We start from the raw sequence: 20,577 nt of genomic DNA, 5'->3' as shown, positions 1-20,577 counted from the left end.
GACACAGCTGCTCGAAACGTACAGGAAAACAACTAAGAGAGGACCTTCGAAATTACCAAAAACTGCATTCCAATTTTCACGTTACGATAGACTAGATCATTTAGTTACATATCACGAGAGTCAGCGGAATGTGCTGTGTGCCACAAAAAAGCAAATTTTGTGTGCCAAAAATGTGAAGTTGGTCTTCACCCAAAAAACTGTTTTGTGGACTATCATATAAATTACTTTTTAAGTTTAAGTTTCAAATATTTTACTATACAAACATATTTTTAAGTCTTGACTTATTTTTCTAATAGTAGCCCTTTATCCTACCGTCCTTTTAAGAGGACCGCCGTTTTTTCCAAAACTGGAAATTGAAAAAAAAAATCATGATTTTTTCTCGACTTATGGGACCTTCTACCGTTTTTAAGAAAAACAAATACAAATTCGGAAAAATATAGTTTCAGAGTCAAATGGGTTAACAATAGCTATAATTATATAAATATTGACATAACAAGTCGCAATTTTATTTATTTATTTAATTCAAAGAGAGGCAATATTGATGAAATGCGCGATCTTGATTTGACCTTCAACTCACAGCTATCTTTTACCGCACATATTAATCACATAACTAATAAAACATCTAGAATATAACTTGTGCTAGGACTTTGTACAATAATGACAGGTACTCAACCAGAAACTATAGCAAATCGGTCTGGTGTCCCACAAGGTAGGCTTTTAGGTCCTTTGATATTCATAATATATATAAACCACTTAATGTATTACGTTAAAAACTTTATTTTTCCACATCAGACACACTGAGACTTCAAACAATATTAAATGACATTTTGAAATGATTATATAATTAGTGTAGTTTAAATCATTTGAGGGTGAATTTTGCAAAAACTGAGTACGGTGGTGTTTTCTCAATAATTACCTTAAGTACAAATATGTGCGAAAAAATATCCTCCATTTTTAACCAGTCAAAGACTCCCATCGATGTCTCGGTCCACATCCAGTCCATGACTGAGCGCAATTCAAACAGGAATGGTACCAACATAAAGCCTTTGAATAGGAACTGATTCACCATACTGTAGCCTTTGCATAAGCAATTACCGAGAATTCTCGAAGGATACCCGCAACGGATCTGGTATGCAGATAACAGGAAATAAATGCACTTTACCATATAGTAGACTTGCGGAGGAATCACGGTTTTGAACTCTCTGTAAATAAGCGATATATAAAAATATATGGATGTTTTTGGTTCGCTTACTTCTCGGTTATAACGGGAAATAGAATAAAAAGCCAAATATGTAGCAAAATTATTTGGATAAACTGGAAAATCAACTTTCCCAGTATGTTTCTTCTCAGATAGATCGCCCTATCGATAATAATGAGCGTAAACTGTAAAATTAACATGAATAAGAACATGGGTGGCACACGGTTTTCCTGGAGGTAGGCCTTGAATCCGCCATCGCTGGTTTGCGACTAAAAATTCAACGAATAATAAATTATGTTCGTATTTAATAATGTAACTTACTCCAAATGACGAATATCCAACAAGTAAGACGAAAAAGTTGATGAAATCACATAAGAACATAAAGGTGTACACATCGGCAGCCACTCGAGCTGTCGGATCCGATAGTTGTAAGAAGAACAGACGGACAGATTCAGCATATTTGGCCACCCTGTGAAATGTATGAAATTAAATTAAATATACTTTATATTAATATTAGAAGCCTAGGAAATAAATTAAATTTAATTGTTAACCAGTCAGAAAACAGTATACCATATAATTTTAACGGCAAATTGCATTTAACTTAATGACGAACACTAGAGGAGGAAGAACCAGTACGTTCGAGATGGGATAAACTATGTACTAAATAACAAATGCACTATAAAAATCGACGACTGTAATATTATATTTATATTTTATCGCAACAAAATCTAATAATAGATACTCAATTTACAGGCTACGAAACAACCAATGTAAAACTATTGGAATAACAAAAAAAAACCATATACGAAGACTCTTAAAGAATTCTTAAGCTATTAATAGTTATAAACAAAACATTGAAATGAGTGGATTTCAATTTCAAAATACAATAAGCCAACAAAATGCCACTCGTACAACTAATAATACTGCAACAATCCTCGATAATAAATTTTAATAAGCAGATCACAGAATTAAAACAAAAAGATATTGGTATAGAAAATATACCTCAAAAAATTACAGATGGGGGTGTAAAGTAGAAGAACCAATAAGGACAGACAATATTGACACATTCAAAAAATAGACTAGAATTATACAAAATACCAAACTGTAAATTAAGAATGCTGAAGTGCATTTAGGGCTCGGTGTTGGAAACTCTGTAACATTTGTTACGTAGTTTTAAATATTTAGGATTAAAAATCAAGTATTTCAAATTTTGTGATGTTCTCTTGAAAATCCCGGTTTTTTTTTAAATTTCTTCATAAGGATAGAGCATAAATAGAAAAAATGCCAAGCGATTTAGAGATCACACATCCAAGGTTTAACTTTTAATTTTCTTAACAATTCTTCAAATTTATTAGGGTTGGATTGTGAATATCAACTAGAAGAATGCCAAAAAGAAAACAAAGAATATCTCTTTGAGTTTCTTTGATTATATACTTTTTTTGTGTGATAAGAAACTAAATTTAAATATTGAAAAGACAGCTTATATGGTTATAAAGCAAGCAGATAAAAATAATTAAGTCCTGTATTAAAAATAAACGACTTAGTGTTAAAAAAAGTCAACCAACACAAATATCGTAATATGGAGAATACAGTGTTGATAGTATAGCAATGTTGGGTGCAACAAGAAGGTTTCTCTACAACCAAATCTAAGGTATCTTATCCCATGTTACGTAAATGAAAACGAGTTAAATAGCAAAAAAATCTTGTAAAACAAATTCCTCTCTTAGAGAAACTAAGGACTGTTATGGGTATAATATAAGAACAAACGAAAGACTTGCAACACAACTATGCACGTACGAAAAACAGGATAACAAATACTGTGTTTAAATAAAGAAATGAATTGTATATCGCAACTTAAAGACTTTCTGAAAAAACAAGTACAGCTAAATAAAACAAAAACCAAATTAATCAAACTCACCCTAATTTTAGTGATTCTGGAATATGATCACAATGGTTCACCTCCACACTCTGAACAGATAATTCCTGTTCCTCTTGATCAGAATCTACACCCGGAGGCGAATTAGGACCATCGCCTTGACCGTGTTCCTGTGACTCACTTTTTACTTTACTAGAAGATTTACCACCGGACTCACTAGGAGAGAAACATTTTTATAAATAAAAGAGAGGTTAGAAGGAAATTAATTTACCTGGTAGAATTATGTGCTGTACTCGTGCTCATCGGTCCAGCTATTATGCTGCTACCGTTCACCTCCACCAACTGACCATCCACCAGCCGATATTCGCTCTCCGTGGCAGACATTACCGCTATCTGGGCTGACGGTTCGCTAGTTGACTTCCATATTCCCATAGATTTCAACATCATTCTGCAATTTAATAAGTAGCAGTTAAATTCGATGACATATAGTAAGTAATAATATTTACCTGTGAAAGAAGACTGCTAATAGCAGCACAAGATCCCAACTAGCGTAATTTTTCTGCCTTTGAATGCCAATAATGTTCGGAGGGAAGAACGGATTGGACCCGTAAATATCCTCGTTCCATGGGATGATATCCATTTGAAACAAGCATTTTATTAGCACCACCAACTAAAAACGCATTAATTATTATAGGAAATATATTAACGCAATCTTACCTCCGTGTAAGCAATAATGGTGACCCAAAAAGTCTTCGAAGGCCTAGGAATGGTCAAGGAACCCCAGAAGAACACCATTAACGGCAACGTCAACGATAAGAACGTGGCGGTTTTAGCTTGGTTCAGAAATACGGCGAAATAGCAGAGCCATTCGGAGCGACTCATTACGACATACCAAATGGCCAGCAGTAATCTTACGATCGGAGGTTGGTCGTCCGAGGACATTTCTTCCACTTCTCCTTTTTCGGAAGACGAGGTTTTTCTGAAAGGAGTTAAAATCTACAGGATATTGTTGATGAAAATTGAGTTTTTTAATTATTTAGACAACAACAACAAAGAGATGCTTAAAATAAAAAAGCTGAAATAAGCAAATAATGTTTGGAACTATCTGTATTCATATAAAAAAGTTCATATAAAGATATGTTAAACGCGTTTAAAAGGTGTATAACTACGGTTATACAGGGTGATTTTTATAAAAAGGTCATGTTTTTGGGGGATGATAGGGGACGTTCAAATATAACTTTTGATATGAGATACTATGGGTCGGAAATGCTTCAGAAGCAAAATACAGGGGGTTAAAGTTTTTAAAAAAATTAAGAAATTAATTTTTAGTTTTTTGACTGTTTAAGATCACAATTATTTTTTTATTATTTAATATTTTTTAACGTTATCCAATAAATTTTTTTTCCTTAGTTTTTATTAATGTTATTTATTTTTAAATTCTGATAAAATGGTGCCTTTTGGGAAAAAAATGCAGGATACCTTTTTTTCTGTTAAATAAACCAAGGATTCTTAAAATTTGTGATTATCAGTGGCGTACTAGTTTTTTTTTATTAAAAAATTACTCTAATGCCTATCTGATCTACGCCACTGATTGAAACTAAAACATATTCTTTTTACTTTTAAAGCATCTTTATTTGGTAGCTTTATTGAGAAAATTCGATACCGATATCTTAAACAGTCAAAAAACTAAAAATTAATTTCTTAATTTTTTTAAAAACTTTAACCCCTTGTATTTTGCTTCTGAGGCATTTCCAGACCGACGAAAACTAGTAATACCATCATCCCCCAAAAGCATGACCTTCTTATAAAAATCACCCTGTATTATTATAGCCTTGTTTGACAGTAAACATAATGTATCTCTTCATATATTCATTGCATCGATACTTTGTTTAGTAAATATAATTTAAATTAAATTAAGAGTTTAAAGCAGATTTGTTTTTTTTCCAATACAGGGGATAATTAATCCAATTTTTATGAAAAAATTGCATCATCATGACCAATGACCAGTTTTCAGTATAGACCCTTACGAACCACAGGAACTTAAATAGGCCGCGAATAGTGGTAATTAAATATAGCCTTGGTAAATTTTAGGTAGAAGCAAATCAGAATTTTTTGTATAGAAAAAATTGATTAAAATTCAATTTTTATTTTGTATACTTAGGACAGTGTTTCAAACATTTTAAAGTATTTAAGGCATTTTTTCCTCTAATTAACAAATTAGATACAATTAAAGGATATTCTACTGAATACTATACTCTTTGTCTCTAGAAAATTGAATTTTGAAATCACTACCCCCCTTAATGATCAAACAATGTTCGTGAACACCATTGCGTGAAAAATTTAGTATGTTCGAGATTTTTTTTATACTGGTGAGAATTCTGAACTACATTTGTAAAGAATATTTCACTGATTATTATGCTTTTTGTTTCATGCGAATATTTTTATTAGTTTTAGGGATATCGGACGTTGAAGTCAGTAGTTCCTTAATGGTCAAACTTCATTTTTAGACACCATTGCATACAAAAATTAATACATTCGAGACTTTTGTTCTTACAGCTGAAAACCCTGAATATTAGTAAAAAATATGATTATTATATTTTTTGTCTCATGATAATATTCTTATTAATTTTTGAAGTCAGTGGTCACCTTAATGACCAAACATCATTCTTAGACAGCCCTGCATAAAAAATTTAATACATTTGAGATTTTGGTCTATACAGGTGAGAATCCTGAACGATATCTGTAAAAAATATTCCGCTGATTATTATGCTTTTTGTCTCATGAGAATATCTTGATTGGTTTTTGAGATATTGGACTTTGAAGGCAGTGGTGACCTTAATGATCAAACATCTACTTATAATAATAAGAAACAAAATTCCTATAAAATAAATATTTCCTTTGATATATAATGATATTAATATTTTCTTTTGATTTAGATTATAATGAATTCGCGTTATTATTTGTACTCTCTATGAGCATTAGTTTTTTATAACATTAAAGGTTTTCCTATAAATACTTTGAAAAACGACAAGTACTAAAAGTATTAATTTTAAATAATGAATAAGAAGAGACAAACAAAAGTAAAATAGAGGGTCTAACCTTCAGGCAAATGGTCAAAAAAACCCCATACACCTCAAAGTATCTAGAAAAAAAACGATATGAAAAGTTCGAATATTGCTGAGGATATAATTGGTAGAAATCAGGAAAACTGGTGCAAATAAACAATAAAAAAAACATTCCAAGCATGGTGCGAGGTTCACTCGGTGATTGTTACCTTGAGGAGCATGGTGAGTCTAGTCCTCTTTCCAAGCTAGGCGCCAGAATTCGGATTTCTGGAACGGTCAGCACGCTCGCCTTGCGCCTATAAAGCGAACATACGCAGGCGTACAGCCAAACTACGTTTTACTAACTTTTACTCAACAACTACCGAAGCCTAATCACTTCAAAACATTACACTATAGTAATTAAATTAATTATTTAAGAAGAAGCTTAAGCTGTTTAGTATATGAGTTACGGATTTTATTTGCGTCTGATGTTCAAGCATAATCACGTTCTTGTAGTAATATGAAACAAATTATGACAGCAGTTGTTATGACTATGTTGACGCTTCTATTTGACATTCAACAGTCATTTTCTAGAAAATGTACTGGCAAGAGTTCAAAATTGCTGTGTCAAAATATTTGAACTTGTATTTGTACCTAATGAAAATAAATAATTTTTTAACTTCCAAAATATTAAAAATGCTGCTGCGGTTGAGTGAAATGAAATTAGTCATGGTTGATCTACATGGTTAAGTTTTACTATCTATTTAACTGTACTAGACAAGATAAATACGATAAAAGCTTGCAATCAATAAAAGTGAAGTGTCACCACTACCTCTCCTCTTCAGAAGAGTATGGAAGAGACGTAGCTACAACTTTGGTGTCAGTCTCCGCAGCGCTATAAGAACATTTATCGTGGCAAACTTTGCTGCTGCTCGTCATTGGGGTCACCCTATAAGACACCGAAGTCTTTGCAATACATTATAAAGGGTCTTAATAGTATTCTAATTACCATATTAATGAATAAAAAATTGTGAGCGTAAGCGGATATAAATAAATTGCCCGTTAAATCACAACGGAACCTTTATTTTATGGGTTGGTTTTAAGATTAAATTGTTCATTTTTCTTTGTGAGAAAGTTCTAATTCGAAGTTTAATAAAATGTATATTCCAGGCAGTATTAATATATTTAATGTTCATTAATTTCTAAGCTAATGTCTGGATCTTTTAGTGTAGTTTATTCAATTATACTTAATGATACAATTAAAAAAAAACTGCATTTTTTAAGAGAAATTCAACCTTAAAAACAACACCAATTAAGCATCTTGCTCCGTATGATTTATTATGCAATTTAATTAAAAATATGTGCAACAATGATAATAATAATAAGGAAAATAAAAGGAAAGAAACAGACCTTCCGGCTATCAGAGCCCGCCTGTATGTATCTGAAGAGCTGAACACCCCCGCTATCGAAGATGCAGGTGAAAATTCCTCGCTAGCCATTTAAAAAATCTACTGTCTACAATTCTATGACTAATCAAGTGATTTTGCAATAACAACTTAGTTGGTTAGTCTACCTAAACTTACTGACAGTGAAAATTATTTAGGAACTTACATCGTTTGTCGCATGAGGTCGTGGAAAGATCCGGCTGGGTGCCAAAGCTGGTTGGACCCTAATCTGACGCCGACGTCGTATTGGGTGCTTTCCTATAAAATAATCATTTAAAAAAAGGTTGAGTTTTTGACAGAAGTCGTTGTACCTTTAACATTTTACGTTCCTTTCCTAAGGTTCTAAGCACGTAACGGTAGTCTCGCGAATATTTGTTGAGGAAGCGGGTAAAACTGATCATTCCGCTTTCGATGAACGCCCAAATGAATACGATCCAGTGCACAGATTTTTGGAATAAAGTATATTCTTCTGTATGGAGAGAAAAATTAAATAATAACCCTCAAAACTTTTGAACGGTTTAATTTAAAACCAGCACAAATTAATGGTATATCTGTACTCATACTTGATAGTGTTAAATTTCTGAACTGAATTGTACATTGGAAGTAACAAATTGATACAATGAAATCAACAGCACAAAAAGATATAAGTATTCATTAGAGAAATAACAATAATTTAGTACATGGCGAATTATTATTATAAAAACTAAGCACCAGTTTTTAAATTTCAATACACAGTACTACCAAACTAAAACCAAGTTTCTTCTATGTAGTATTAGTACTAAAGGGCTGCATGAACGATTTAAAAATCTGTGTGTACCTACACAATCTATATAGACTTCATAGCATGTATATAATTTTAATTTATTAATTAATTTGTATATTCTTTGTACTTAATAGTCTTTATTAGCTATTTTTGTTAAAGGAAGAATGAATCGTTATCAGTGAAAGTGTCAAGATTGCACGTTGGACGAGTTAGTTAAATGTGTGTGTGTGTGAAAGATTATAAGTGAACAGCGGTAAAGTCAGTTTAGTGAAAAAGAAATTTTAATTTTAAAGAAGAAAGGGCTTATCCAGGGAATATGGAATACTGAATAGTCTGGAAAGGTGTGTAAATGACATATTTTGGAGACCAGTATAGCAGAAATGTGAGTAGTGTTCAATTACAAAGAATCTTTGCTGCTGATTTACTTCAATTATGAAACTCTCTGAAAGGGAGGAAATGCATTCAGACATTAAAATAAAGAGCACAAAGATATGGTCCTTTATTCCTAAATACACCCTAGGAAATCCAATTTTCATTTATGGACTATTACTTTGACCCTTTTGAATCTGATACTGCTGCAACTTCTTTCAATCGTGATTTGGAATCTGGACTACATTATTATCACAATTTGAGGATAAATGCTTCCAAAACTAAGATATTGCTAGTCTGTTCTTAAAATCTCCGTTGCAGAAATCTTTAAGGCTAATGGTCAGATTTTGACATACTTAAAGTGTGACAAGAACCTTGGGCTTACATAAAAATGCAGGCACGTTATTCAAATTCAGCAGACACCTAAAAGAATAATAGATCACGGGGGGATCACACGATAAGAAAGCACAAGCTCCTTATATGGTACAAATTTAGCCCTGAACCGCTTTCTTCTAACAACTTTGTTTTAAATAATCGTTACTCTCACCGGCATCTAAATATATACGTACTGGGTTCCGTTAGTTCGCTAATATCTTCGTCTTTACTGGTGCTAGGTTGGGGATCTTCTTTAATAGTAACGCTTTTCGAAGTCGGTTCTTCAATCTAAACAAAAATAAACAAATTTTAGTCAATATTTTGTAATCTTAATAGTAAACTGTTTTTAAATAGCTTGATTTATCTCGACCAATTGTCAAGATACATATATTTCTCTACATAATAACAATAATAAGCGTGCTCATAAAAACTTAGCGTAGCACTTTTTACCTGGTCGCTAGTAGTACTTAGAGTAAGCAATTTATATACACTTTTTGATTTGACACTTTTTGTTTGTGAGGGTCAATTTTCAGTTGAAATGTTCCAGAACATGCATAGAAAGTTTATCACGTTCTATTCTTAAAATGTGTTATACTATTAGATGTCTCCCTGGCAGCTTTGGGAAAAAATCACTTAGCAATAAGGATCATGAAATGTGTAATTTTTCCTCTGCTGCTACATTTTTATTCTTTCAGAATTGTTTTACTAATGAATCGTTTGTAGGCAAGGCATTTTAAAGAGTGCAATAAAAAAACACACACAAAAAAGGGCACATCGACGGTGAGAGAGAAAAAAAAAGCGATTAATAAGCGACAGCGATTAAGGGTAATTAGTGACTCACTGTGGGGGGTGCGGAGAGCGGGGCAGACATGGTCGATCGCGCCGACTTTTTGCGAGCCAACGGCACGCTCGATCTACGTTTCATGCTCTTTTTGCGCTCCCTTAAAACGGACACCACGTCCGTTTTTATTGCGGCATTCAAAAACTATAAACCCAGAAAATCTTAACGTTCACACTTGACAAAAATGACACACTACTTCTTTAGGTCACTATACAAATCTGGTCAATTTAGTGCTTGGGTGTCTCAACTCTCTTGTTTCTCCTTCGTTAGTTAGAGGGCATTTCGGCACCCAAGAAAGAAATTGGCCGGGGTATACATATGTTACTATTAAATATCCTCGCATACTCATTGGAAAATATTAAAAGCTGACCAGAACATACAAATTATTGTTCAGGTAATATATTATATGTTGAACACACTCAGCAGGTTTTATTATATTATAATATTAGTAGAAAAACCTCTAAAATTTTGGAAAATATATAGACCATCCCTAAGTTCCTGGAAGTAATTAGAATTTATTTCAAGCAGTTAATGGGGTAATCACATCTAGTTCAAGGCGATACTAGATCTTCTAGTATCGAAAGGGAACATGAACAACTTTCTAGATTCTTTAAGAGTCATCAAGTCTCCTTGATTACATGGTTTTCAGTCAGTGAAAAAATAGTGCAATCTCAGATTGACTACAGAATTGTCAAGCTGGGGTGGTATAAGAGATTGCTACTTAAATAATCTTGAATTAATTCAAAAATTGATTTTAAAATTATTCATTAATAGGAACAAAACTTTTCCCCGCGTTATTTTATACAAAGAAGCAAATGTTTTTGATGTAAGGCAACTTTAATTCCTTGAATTTATCGTGTTGGTATATTAAAGAAAAACAGATTTAATTCTGAACATCAACTTTGCCCAAACGAGCATTACGATGGATTGTTGTTACTGACATACAAGATTTATCATGCTGTAAGTTTACCATTTTGAAAAATTGGTGTTCTTCCTACAATGTGTGTTATAAAGGATACTTTAAATGGAAAATATGTTAGCCTGGTAAAATTATTAAATTTTGGCCAGCTTTTTCGATTTTTACCCAAATTTGGCTTCAAATTAAAAAAAAAATGCGACTTACTTCTCCCATAGTTGGCTGATCCGATCGCTCGTCTTCATCTACAGTTTCCTCGGGCAGTAAATCCAGCTCATCATCGTCCAGTTCGTCAAACATATAGTAATCACCCGAACGAATAGCTATTTAAAAAAAATAATTAATTAACTAGTGGCACGGTTTTTGTAACGGCAGTATTTAAAGAAAAGCTTTTGTATAAATTCTCACTACACTATCGAATTTATTGAGAGCAATTAATTTTCCATTGAGTGATTTGTAACAAAACAGATGCCCATTAAGTGTATACAAAAACGTTTCTATTCTAAAAGCAGTGCGAGAGTTATAGACATTTAATTTTTGGGTTGTAATAAAAGAGCACGTTCATTCTCGTCACTGTGTCCTTTTATTACGCTAAAAACAGAAAAAGAAGCATGCCAACAAGCAATGTAGAAGAAACAATAATTATTGTGTTAAGTGCCTTACGTAAAACATAAAGTGCAAGTGTTTGATAATAATTAAAATAACCAATAATTTAAAAGTACTTTTTGAAAGTGGCGCTTATTCGTTTCCTTTTTTTTCCTGTGATAGTCTATTAAAGAGTTTGAAATAAAATTGAGCTTTGACTAACTACACTTGAAAATACATTGTTTGTTTCAGGTAATAAAGAAAAAATGTATAATTAATTTACCCTGTTTGAACGTTTCAGGTGGCTTTCTCCTGTACTTAGGCCTACGTTCTAAAACTGAATCTATAATAAAAAAATATAATCATATAATAAAGCATATGGATATGTACGCAGATATTATTAATTTATTTACACTGTACAGTGCCAAATATTATTTTTGGTGGGATATAATAAGTACATTGGACATATGGTTGGCAGTTCTTAAAATGCTGTTGGAGGTAAGATATGAGGGTAATTATGCATTTTTATTTTTACTTCGGGAATTTTATGGAATTTATTGCAATACTAAATGTACTTTAAGATGGTTTAGTAAAATAAGCATCTTAGTCGTTATTGAGTTCGGATTAATTGCCTCCAGGTATGTATTACTCCACAAAAGTCGTGAAAACGAAAAATATTTTGCCTCAACTGCCTGGAAAAATTAATTAATTACCGATATTTAAATAATGATTCTAGGCAGTTGACTCTCGTGATTTTTTTCGAAATTTCAGACGCTTTAATTAAAAATTTATCTCAATTGCTCGAAACCAGTTTTTGTTAACGCGAGTCAGGTTAGAGTCTTTGACGTTGCCAATAAAAGTATATAAATTTCAATACAATATTTTGTTGACAAACATTTCTTAACATCTGTAATATCAAGCAAAAAACCTCATATTCCGTGAATAAAAATAAACAAATATTTATCTACCCTACAAAATACAAGTAAGTGTTGTCATAAGTTAATGTTTCCAACCTTTTATGGAGTACTGTATATAGTGAATCCCATAGTTTTGTACCGTCCATAATTATCCTGAAATTTTCCCTTAGATTAAGAAACTCCCAACCAAATCACACTGAAGCAAAATATATACGCCGCCCCATCTACAAATGGGCACTCAAGCCAACCAAAACATCATTTAGGAGGAAATTACACTCGTGATGACTGAAATGCGACCTCGTCGAATAAGAAATGACACTTTGTCTCGGCGTGACCAAACTGCCCTGCATCCACGGAGGCCCGAGACTGATCTGGCGATGTACCGATGGCCCCCGAGGCGGTTCGCTGACCGCCTCCGCGTAAGGAGGCGCCTCGTCGTAAGGAGGAGGAGAAAACACCGGGAAACTCTCGTCCGGCGAAGGGGGACGGGGATTTAGTTCAGAATTCGGCGGTGACGAGAAGGATAATCGTTGCGGTTCGAGGTAACCCTCCAACGAACCGGTCATTACGGCGGAGTACGGGGAAGGTGGGGCTTGAGGTTGTATTAGGGTGGAGGAACGGGGAGTGAGTGGAGGCAGTTCCTCCTCCTCCTCCTCTTCGTCTTCTTCTTCGATGGGGGTGTGATAGCCGGTCGGGTTGGTTCCTTGGGAGGTGCAAGATGAAGTTGACGCGGTACGAGCCAGGGGAGGTTTCGCTAAATTATTAGGATGAGATGTGTTAGATGGTGTTTGGAATGAGACCAGTAAAATTTAAGATTAAAGAGTATAGTTTATGTTCTCTTAGTCACTTAGTAGATATAATAGAAAAACACAAGTCAAAGCCACAGACAAAGCGGGCTATTAAGTTTGTCAGTTTTTTGGTAAGCTGACAAGGGATTTACATCGCTAGTCTTACTACACCTCAAATATGTGTTAAAATGACTCTGATATCACATACAGTGCGTTTTTTTAATGCGGTAGATAGGATTTTACATGGTAAAATTTCAAGTGCAAGTTAAGTTTATTTTTACTAAGCCTATGCAGACCAAAATTCATATAGGCAAAGTTTGGGTCTCTAGAAACATAACAAGCTTTAGTTTCTTCTTAAAAACTTGCTAGATTTTCAGAAAAATCAAATTTAATCTTAGAAAACAAACACGTTTTCATAGCCTTGTATATTGATTTAATACCAGCTATTTCATCATAACACTGACAATGTCGAAAAGGTGACTTAAATGATGTCAAAAACGAAATTTATTTAACAAATTAAGCATTTAATTTTAGTAAAAATAAATCCATATAAAAAAAATAAAGAAATTAAATTAATAATTTGTATTTTAATGCTTTTAAGCAGCTACTTCAGGAACAAATTACATCACATTCTTTTAAGGACCGTAAATTTGACGAAGGGTTTTTGTTTACTCTTAAAAGAAATCTTTCTACTACATACTTTCTAATTGATTTGCATAGAACTGGGCGATCTGGATATAAAAGCCAGTAAATACATTTGCCCTTTCCTGGTATGAGACTGATACAATCTTCAATCTTACTCCAATCGTATAAACAAGAGTCATTTTTTAATCAATAATTTTAAAAAATTAAGCTTTTATTTGTTGTTATGTCAAAACATTTGACAACTAATGAATGTCTGTAGCCGGTGGTCATGTATTGTACGGGGTATTTCAAAAGAGCCCATTTTTAAATTAATTTTTAGAATAAATTTAAGCATTTTTATTCTAAGAGCTGAGAGTAGTATGCTGCTAAGAGCCCAAACTTGGCCTGTGTCAATTTTTATAACTACAGTAGAAATGTGCCTAACATGCACTTGACATTTTAACATGTAAAATCCTATGTAACGCATTAAAAAAACGCACTGTATATGCTACTGTGTAAAATACGAGATATTTTTCATACACGTATATATCTTATAGTGTACTAAAAGAATATCATACACAAAGAAATCTAGAAAAAATTAGGAAATGCATTAACATATATAAAACAATAATTATACCAAATAAGATATACAAATAAAAAAATCGAGAATACAAATTTGTTTAAAACTAAACAACGATTTAAAAAATTAAAACAGTGGTGTACTTTTATGAACGCCATTGCTAAAAATTATTTTTTTTCTTCATTAAACCAAAAATAAACGTTTATTTAACTATCGTATGTTGCTTGGGTTGTATCCACTACATCAGAATTTTTAGATTTACTATAAACAAGTCATGTATTTCTGAACCCTTGTAGAAAATTTTCTGTTTGACTGTCTTAAGTAAATAGAGTTGTGTTATTGGGTAAGCCCCTGATTTTGAAAAATGGTTTATTTTAAATTTCTAATTAATAAAATATGTGTATAAAAATTATTCAAAGTTTTGAATGAAATTTAAAGAGACGAGTTTTTAAAAATAATTGATAATTGTAGGGAAATGTTACCAAAATAAGTAAAACTTCTTATTTAGAGTGTATGAAGTTTTAGTATAAGACATCATACCCTGATAGAAGGATTCTGAAAGAAGGATTTTAAATAGACGATAGAAGAAGGAATTAACTGCGGCAAACTGGTGTGTGTAGAGAGAAATTTGATACACAACAATAATACACCCCTCTTCTGTGACTTTAACTTGGAGAGTATATTAAGATGAGCCATTTCTCATTTGTTAAATGTTTGGCCATAAAAAATTATATTACATTCATTATAATTTTAGTAAATTACCGTTTAAAAAATATATGGACAATAAAAAAATTCTGTTAAGCCACCAAAAGTATATTGCATGACATTTAAGAGAAAAAAAATACAAAATTTTATTATTCTTAAAAACTATCTAGAAATATGCTAATTAAACATTCAGTATCTAAATCTCATAATTTAAAGACAACATTAAAATTGCCTTTTGCAATGCTGTAAAAAAAATGTCGGTTAATTGCATTAATGGGTTTAGTCGAAAAACTACCACCAATTTATCTGAATATACCAGCAAAAATATGGTAAAGTTAATCCATGCATATCTTTATGTCAACAAATACGAAAGATATTTAAATGCTTACTAAAAGAATTACTCATTTAAATAAAATACTAATGAATGTATTATTCAAAATATTTAAATATTAGCTGTTTTCAGTAGTTACTAAGTTATTAAACATGTAATGTGCGATTATAATAATAAAAAAAGAAAACCGAACTTTCAGAATGAAGTAGTCAACGTTAAAGAACTAATATCAGAAATTCAATTTTTATAATTCAAAGAAGAGAAGTGCAATAGCCCATTCTGATCATAACAAGGTTTGATTTACGCAGTCATAAGAAGAAAATAGGGCTGATCTCTTATAGAAACAATACCCAAGTGTATGTCATCAAAAAATAAAGTAAACATTTACAAGAAAAGTCATTTTTCTTATTTACTTAAATATACAGGGTTTAAAAGAATTTTGAATAAATTACTATACAGTGCTTTCATTTCAAAACGATACACCCTTAATAACTTTCTTAAAAGAAAAAAAAAAACACGTCAAATTAGATATACAGGGGGACGTTTAATTATGCATTTACTGAAGTTCTGTCAATCACCTCCTCACCTCCAGCTAACCTCACTTTAATATGTCAAATAGGAACCCCCATCGTGTGATATTTCATAATAAGGAGCGTAAAATTCTCTATTCAACGGTATCAAAAAAAATGAAATCGGTAAATGTGTAAGCAAATAGTTAGCGAAAATATCTAGAAATAATGAATATTTTATTTACGCCAAACTTCGGTATGTCAAATGGCTACCCCATTGTGTGATACATTATTTTAAAGGGCATTCATTATGCTATCAATGGTTGTAAAAAAAAAATAAAATTGATTGACCAAGAAGCAATTAAATTGTAAATCGGTAGAGTAGAAAAACAAATTTAATTAGTTTAACAAATTTATTTTATTAAATGTTAGCAAGAAAATAAAAAAGCCTATTTTCAAACTCCTTACGAACATTGGCAAGGGTCTGTCCGCTAATTTCTTTGCATTCTTGAAATATTCTATTTTTTAAATTCTCAATACTCTCAGGTGCGGTTTTATAAACTTTGCTTTTTAAGTAGCCCCAAAGAAAAAAAGTCTAGTAGGGTTAAGTCCGGAGACCGCGCAGGCCATTCGATTGCAATCCACTTTTCTCGAAAATTTTCATCAAGCCACTCTCGAACTACCAAAGTGTAGTGCGCGGGAGCTCCATCCTGCTAAAAATTTATATTATTTTCATTCAATAATGTATAGCACCACGTTGATCTGCTTGATTTTCCATACATTGAATGATGGAAGGGTATATTGCATTTTCTAAAAGGTTTAAATAAATTTCGCCAGTCAAATGTTCTTCCAAAAAAAATGGCCCGATTATTTCATTCCCATAAATTCCTGCCCAAACATGAATTTTTTGGGGATATTGGGTATGGCCTTCCCGAAAAACAAGCGGATTTTCATTATCCCAGTATCTGCAGTTATGTCTGTTCACCAGGCCATTTAAAAAAAAGGCGATTCGTCACTGAAGCAAATGTTGTTCAATAAATGGGGATCGTCGTCAATTCGCTGGCACATCACTTCACAAAATTGAATTCTCCTATCAAAATCATCTTCTCCGAGTTCACGAAGAATATGAATTTTATAAGGAAAGAACTTATTTTTTTTTTAAACTTTATGTACGGAACCAGTGGAAATATTTGTTAGTTTTGTGGCCTTTGGTATAGACAAAGTTGGATCCATAGCAAATTGTTCTAGTACTTCAACTTGGCATGCTTCATCGACAACTCTATTTTTATATTTTTTCTTATTGCAAATCCATCCCGTCTCTTCAAATTTTCGTATCAATTCTAATACGTATTTATGGCTCACGTTTTTATCTTGATACCTTTCATTAAATGCTCTCGCGGTTCTGCGAGCACGCCGATCTTGAGCTCCATAAAGGAAAATTATTTCTATTCTTTCGGCTAGCGTATACACCATTTTATTAACTCACTGTTTTAACTAAAATTGAAAAATTGCACGAGTCAAACTGACAGTTTTAACAATAATAAATCACCTGCCTTTTAAACGCCTTAAAAATGTAAGGTATTGCAGTGTTTTTTTGTACCTATTAGGTAGGTTTTGCAAAAAATATAAGTAAAATAAATACACATACAAAGTTATAAGACTGCAAAGATTTTTGCAAAAAAATTGAAGACACTCTTTTTTCTCGCAAATAACGGTACACATTCTTTACTTAAACTAATAAATAATTTGCTTGAACTAAATGTACTGTTTGTTACCACACATTTTAACTTCTAAATTGCTTGTATTTATTTTTTTGATGATCTATTATAAAAAAATGTAAGAATTTTAAAATGATGTAGGTACCACAGTAAAAGTATTAATTTAAAATACCAAAGTTTGGCGTAAATAAAATATTCATTATTTCTAGACATTTTCGCTAACTATTTGCTTACACATTTACCGATTTAATTTTTTTTTTGGTACCGTTGAATAGAGAATTTTACGCTGCTTACTATGATGTATCACACGATGGGGATTCCCATTTGACATATTAAAGTGAGGTTAGCTGGAGGTGAGGAGGTGATTGACAGAACTTCAGTAAATGCATAATTAAACGTCCCCCTGTATATCTAATTTGACGTGTTTTTTTTTTTTTAAGAAAGTTATTAAAGGTGTATTGTTTTGAAATGAAAGCACTGTATACTCTTAACTTTTCGGATCTCGTCTATTATGTCATCATTTATCTAGGCGACATTGATTCAATTTTTTTTGATTCAATGTTTTTTAGAAGCATAATTTGACGTTGTTAGTGTCTATAATATCAGAATGGATTGGCAATAAAGAATATTTTTATATGTATCTTAACGATTAAATATATTTAGCCATTTTTTGTATGTTAAAAAAGTATGCATGAATTAAACATTACAAAAAATTACAAATAATTTTATGCCTTTTAGGCCCGTTAATAATACCTTGAATCTTCTGCTGGTTGGCCTTAATTCGATCCATTTTCACTTTTATTTTCTCGAGTATTCGGTGTTCCTCCTCCACTTGTTCGTCCATACGTTTCGATCTCATTTCCTCAATCAATTCGGCGCCTGAATAAGAACAAAATTTTCACACAAATTCTTATTTTATAATAATGCGTAGTGAATTCACCTCTGGACGCTAAAATAGTCGTGGCTTTGGTATCGTTGATCATGTGGAAAAAGTTATAGCTTTGGAACAGTCTCTTTTGCATAATCAATAAACCGAAACACAAACCGTCCCAAAACAATCCCAAATACTCTCTGGGCACTTTGCACTGGCTAGTACTGGGCAACTCGGCGATTTCCTCGATGTTGCCGAACTTTCTGACGCAACCTATACCGAACAGCATCAGCCAATGACATTCACCGGTATATTCATGTATGAATACGCAACCCAACAGTTGGAAAAATGCTTTTATGAGGATTACCGTTACGTTGTATCCTAGTAGCCAGTTCCATCTGTAAAGTACAATTAATGATTAAATATTAATGAGAAAAAAGTCAACACTCGGCTTGGTTTAAATTATTTAACACTAAACTCAAGTAGATTCAAGAACATTTAACATATTAAAAGAGATCACATTACACGAAAACGTCTGTGGCATAACTGAATGTTCTTGCACCCAGCAAATAAAAAGGCAGACCAAGGTTAAATATTTAGGTGTTATTTTGGATGAAAATCTAAAGTGGCACCACCGTGTTGAGTATATTTCCACTCGAGTTCGGAAACTTAGTTACAAATTTCGTTAATTAAGACAATTTATGCAAAAAAAGACCCTTACGACCATTTATCAAGCTCTGGTTGAATCAATTATAAACTATGGGCGGAACAAGTAAGACCATCCTGAAACCTCTTATAATTACCCAAAAATATGTTCTGAAGGTAATGTTTAACAAACCAAAATGCATTCCTAGGATATTTTATTTAGAGAAGCTAGATTGTTGCAAGTAAATCAAATTTACTTGAAAGCAGTGGTTAGGCTTCTGTGTAAGAATTTACACTACTTGCATTTCATATCTCAGAATCAGAACACTAGACAAGCTTTAAATAAGAATGTAACTATCCTAAAGACCACAAAAACTAAATGTCAAAAAACTTTAACATATACCTCAGCAAAAATCTATAATCAACTAACCCGTAGAACTCAGAAATAGACCCTATAACAAAATTAAAAGTAGAATCCACGACTGGATATTAGATGATAACGTCACTTGGTTAGTATGATACACATAGTACTGCTTATTTTTCTTCCTGTTATTTTCCCTTTCTTTCCTCTAATTTAATTTAATTCTATTTTATTTTTTGAAACACTTTTGTTTATACATTATTTTCTTAAAAATTGGTTTTATTTTAATTAATTAATTTGGATAGACAGAAAATGCACACACAGTATTTTTAAAATACCATTGTGCAATGGGTATTCTTAGCGGCTAAGCAGTTGTTATTTTGTAATGTTATAATGTATGAATGTATTATTTGCTGAATATATATATTAATATTATTGGAGGCTCTGTTTTCATTGCTACACTTACTTCTTTATAATTTCCTTGATTGGTCTCAAATACATGTCCGATCCCTCCCATAGGAACAAAAACGTTCCGATAAGGTAACCGACGGAAAATAGGTTCGTTCTATTCGTTCCGGCCAAAAACACTACTGCCAGGGTTATGTAGAATAAACTACATAAGAGACACCGTTTCGCAATATCCAAATAAGATCTAAAAGAGAAATAGTACAATTATTTATATAATATTCGAACTTTGATAATGTTGGCCTTAATCAACCATTACTAGTTTAATTTTTATCTTACCGGCAGTAAGTGATAAAATCAGGCACGGGATTCTCGAACGTCTTATCTTCGGCCAAATGGATGATGCTTTCGTTACTGCCTCCCGCATAATTTTGCCCAGAATATCGACTTTCGATTCTAAACACCACCCACTGCCTCGAGATGAAAAATAACAGCAAAAAGTCCCATATTAATCTATTGGCGTTCGGTTGGTACTTGTCGTTCATTAGAAATGCCCACTCTTGTAGCCTTATGTACATCGGATTTGAATTCCACGGGTATTCTATCAGAGAATTTGTAGTTATGGAACGGCCTCTTTATAATTCAATTTACTCACGAAAATCAATGAATGTATGTACTTAGTAGTTTAAAGTGTGGTAATAAAATTCATGA

At 32.4% G+C, this 20,577-nt stretch overlaps 1 protein-coding gene across 8 annotated transcripts in view; it reads right to left on the bottom strand.

Annotated features, from left to right (window-relative positions):
- Positions 1–20,577, bottom strand: part of LOC126745978 (piezo-type mechanosensitive ion channel component) — a 49,881-nt gene that overhangs the window by 8,000 nt on the left and 21,304 nt on the right. For 4 of the 8 annotated variants that reach the window (XM_050454041.1, XM_050454039.1, XM_050454043.1 and 1 more), the window contains 18 exons: positions 20,206–20,467; positions 19,928–20,113; positions 18,525–18,853; positions 18,338–18,463; positions 11,696–11,755; positions 11,035–11,150; positions 9,912–10,055; positions 9,265–9,358; positions 7,875–8,032; positions 7,730–7,821; positions 6,349–6,435; positions 3,792–4,053; positions 3,581–3,744; positions 3,346–3,522; positions 3,117–3,290; positions 1,520–1,667; positions 1,253–1,467; positions 917–1,202 (listed from right to left, as the gene is read on the bottom strand). In XM_050454041.1, the coding sequence (XP_050309998.1) occupies positions 917–1,202; positions 1,253–1,467; positions 1,520–1,667; positions 3,117–3,290; positions 3,346–3,522; positions 3,581–3,744; positions 3,792–4,053; positions 6,349–6,435; positions 7,730–7,821; positions 7,875–8,032; positions 9,265–9,358; positions 9,912–10,055; positions 11,035–11,150; positions 11,696–11,755; positions 18,338–18,463; positions 18,525–18,853; positions 19,928–20,113; positions 20,206–20,467 (3,080 nt within the window). The remainder of the gene's footprint in view (positions 1–916; positions 1,203–1,252; positions 1,468–1,519; positions 1,668–3,116; positions 3,291–3,345; positions 3,523–3,580; positions 3,745–3,791; positions 4,054–6,348; positions 6,436–7,729; positions 7,822–7,874; positions 8,033–9,264; positions 9,359–9,911; positions 10,056–11,034; positions 11,151–11,695; positions 11,756–18,337; positions 18,464–18,524; positions 18,854–19,927; positions 20,114–20,205; positions 20,468–20,577) is intronic. The other 4 variants (XM_050454042.1, XM_050454045.1, XM_050454040.1 and 1 more) reach the window with 4 other exon arrangements.

Source organism: Anthonomus grandis, chromosome 16 (assembly GCF_022605725.1).
Source record: "Anthonomus grandis grandis chromosome 16, icAntGran1.3, whole genome shotgun sequence".
NCBI classification, from domain to species: Eukaryota; Metazoa; Arthropoda; class Insecta; order Coleoptera; family Curculionidae; genus Anthonomus; species Anthonomus grandis.
The sequence above is the reverse complement of the archived record's forward strand: the minus strand, read 5'-3'. Positions and strand labels throughout refer to the sequence as shown.